At 45.6% G+C, this 2,463-nt stretch overlaps 1 protein-coding gene across 1 annotated transcript; it reads left to right on the top strand.

Moving 5' to 3' along the window:
* The first annotated feature begins 477 nt into the window (after nt 1-477).
* Nucleotides 478-2,144, top strand: cdc42ep3 (CDC42 effector protein (Rho GTPase binding) 3). Its single transcript, XM_008403387.2, has one exon. It carries the CDS (start codon nt 695-697, stop codon nt 1,727-1,729), a length of 1,035 nt encoding a protein of 344 aa, XP_008401609.1. The 5' UTR covers nt 478-694; the 3' UTR covers nt 1,730-2,144.
* The last annotated feature ends 319 nt before the right edge of the window (nt 2,145-2,463 follow it).

The raw sequence follows: 2,463 nt of genomic DNA on the forward strand, positions 1-2,463 counted from the left end.
GCATGTTCTCCCTGTGCATGCGTGGGTTTTCTCCGGGTACTCCGGTTTCCTCCCACAGTCCAAAAACATGACTGTCAGGTTAATTGGCCTCTCCAAATTGCCCCTAGGTGTGAGTGTGTGTGTGTGTGTGCATGTCCTGTGTGTCTCTGTGTTGCCCTGCGACAGACTGGTGACCTGTCCAGGGTGACCTCGCCCAGAACGTTACCTGGAGAGGCACCAGCAAACCCTCCTGACCCCACTGAGGGACAAGGGTGTAAAGAAAATGGATGGATGGATGAAAGTTGCATGAGAATAAAGTCGAAATATTGTGATGTTAATAAAGTCAACATCAGTGTCATTATTTGGTAAATAATGGGACTTTCAATGGAAAGCTCCATTAAAACACACATTAAAATGGTCATTTTCATGATGATGTTACATCATGTTTTATGACAGTCATGAAAGTTTTTCTCAGATTTCTCTGTAAACGTTTGAAAACTCACGTTTTTGTCTTTGTTTTGTCTGATTTCAGAAAAGTGTCCCCTCTCTGCTGCTGGCCTGACAGCCGTTTCCAGATTATTATTCCTGGACTCCTGCGTGCAGCGAGTGTTTCTGAGAATGTAACTGAAGCCCCTCTCCGCAGGGGAACCGTAACGTTCAGACCTACAGAGCGTTTTCATCCTAAACATCCAACGCAATCTCCCAACAAACAGCCATGCCGGCCAAAGCTCCCATTTACCTGAAACCCATCAGCAGCAAGAAGGGGAAAAAATGTCGGCTGAGAGACATTTTGTCTCCTGACATGATCAGCCCTCCGCTTGGCGACTTCCGCCACACCATCCACATCGGGAAAGGCGGAGAAAGAGACGCCTTCGGAGACATGTCCTTCCTCCAGGGGAAGTATGAGCTTCTGCCTGGAAAAAAGGACGTCAACGCTCACTATGGCAACCAAAGTGAGTATCTGCGAGCGCATAGCACAAGCGACGCCTCCTTCGCCGAAACGCCCTCACCGGTCCTCAAGAATGCAATCTCACTCCCAACCATCGGAGGCAGCCAAGCGCTCACCCTCCCGCTGATCTCCTCCACCGTCTTCCCGGTGCCAGCAGATCCGCTGGAGGACTTTATGAGTCCGTCGCCTCCTCTGAAAGCCGAAAACCCCGATGAGCTAGAGATGCTGCAGATGGACGCCCTGCTGAGGTCCATGGACGTCTTCGACAGCGAGCCTTCGTCGCCTTTCACCGATCTCCAGTCGAAACCTGATGTCCTTTTGGACCTGCTGGAAGGCGCAAACAAGTCAACCTTGAAGGCGGTTGCTAAGGCCAACAAGCTAAACAAGAGCGAGGGCAGGAAGCAGTCACCATATTTCATCAGCGACGATAGTTTGCGTAAAGCTAATGGTAGCTTAAACAGCAACGCTAGCAGCGACAGCTACGACAGCTTTGACAACAAGATGGACTTCCAGAACAACGACGTCTTCAACCGAAACGGATACTTTAACAGTGACATTACCGTGGGATTCAAGCAGGAGCTGTCCAAGTGCAACAAGGACTGGGTGGACAGGGACAGCGGCGTGGAGGAGGGACGCATTAGCGATTTTGAGTTTGAGCTTTCCAAGGAGAAAAGCGGCTCGCAGGACTCCCTCAGCCAGATCACGGGGTCGCTCCTCTCCCTGGAGTTGGACCTGGGCCCGTCCATCCTGGACGACGTGCTCAACATCATGGATAAACCCGCAGCGAAGAGCCGGCCTTAAGCTGCGCCACGACGGACAAGAAGGGAATCGCTAAAATTAAGACTTATGAGTAATCAAAATGGTGTCTGGATATATCATTGAGATGAAAATCAGCTACAGTAGACAAAGCTGCTTATGTTTTTATTGTCAAAACTTATAAGTATTCTAGCTTCTATGGAGTCTTCATGTTTGTTTTGTTTCCATCCCGGCAGCATGTTTAGGATGCATGTGCTTTGTGTTTCACCTCCGTTGTGCCTTTGATTTTCAGCTGAACATTTTCATGTTCTGTTGACCTCCAGGTTAACAGAGAACATTTTCAGTTTATCTAATAATGCACTTTTTGTTGTTCAACACATGGTTCCAATTTACTATTTCACATAACACTATGCATATTTGTGTTTTTGACATTGTAACACAAATAAATTAATTTTTCCTATTATGTGTCCTTATTTTGCAGGGAATGTTTACATACAGTCCTGGTAAAAAAAAAAGTATGTCCTTGATTTTGTTTTGTTTGGAGTCTATATCTATTAAAATATTATTTTAAGTGCTTAAAACAAATAGATCCACTAACAAAAAGAACGATGAAGAAGAATGGAGAAGCTGAGTGAAAAAATGTATGTATGACAGCGAGTTAGATGGTGACATTTTGAGATCTCAGAATGTTTTTTTGGAAAAAACAAGAACATTCCTGATTTCTGAAGAAAACCCAACTCTTGAGATTAATGTCAGAAATTTTCTAGAAATTTTTTTTT

Source organism: Poecilia reticulata, unplaced genomic scaffold, assembly GCF_000633615.1.
Source record: "Poecilia reticulata strain Guanapo unplaced genomic scaffold, Guppy_female_1.0+MT scaffold_542, whole genome shotgun sequence".
In the NCBI taxonomy this organism is placed as follows: domain Eukaryota; kingdom Metazoa; phylum Chordata; class Actinopteri; order Cyprinodontiformes; family Poeciliidae; genus Poecilia; species Poecilia reticulata.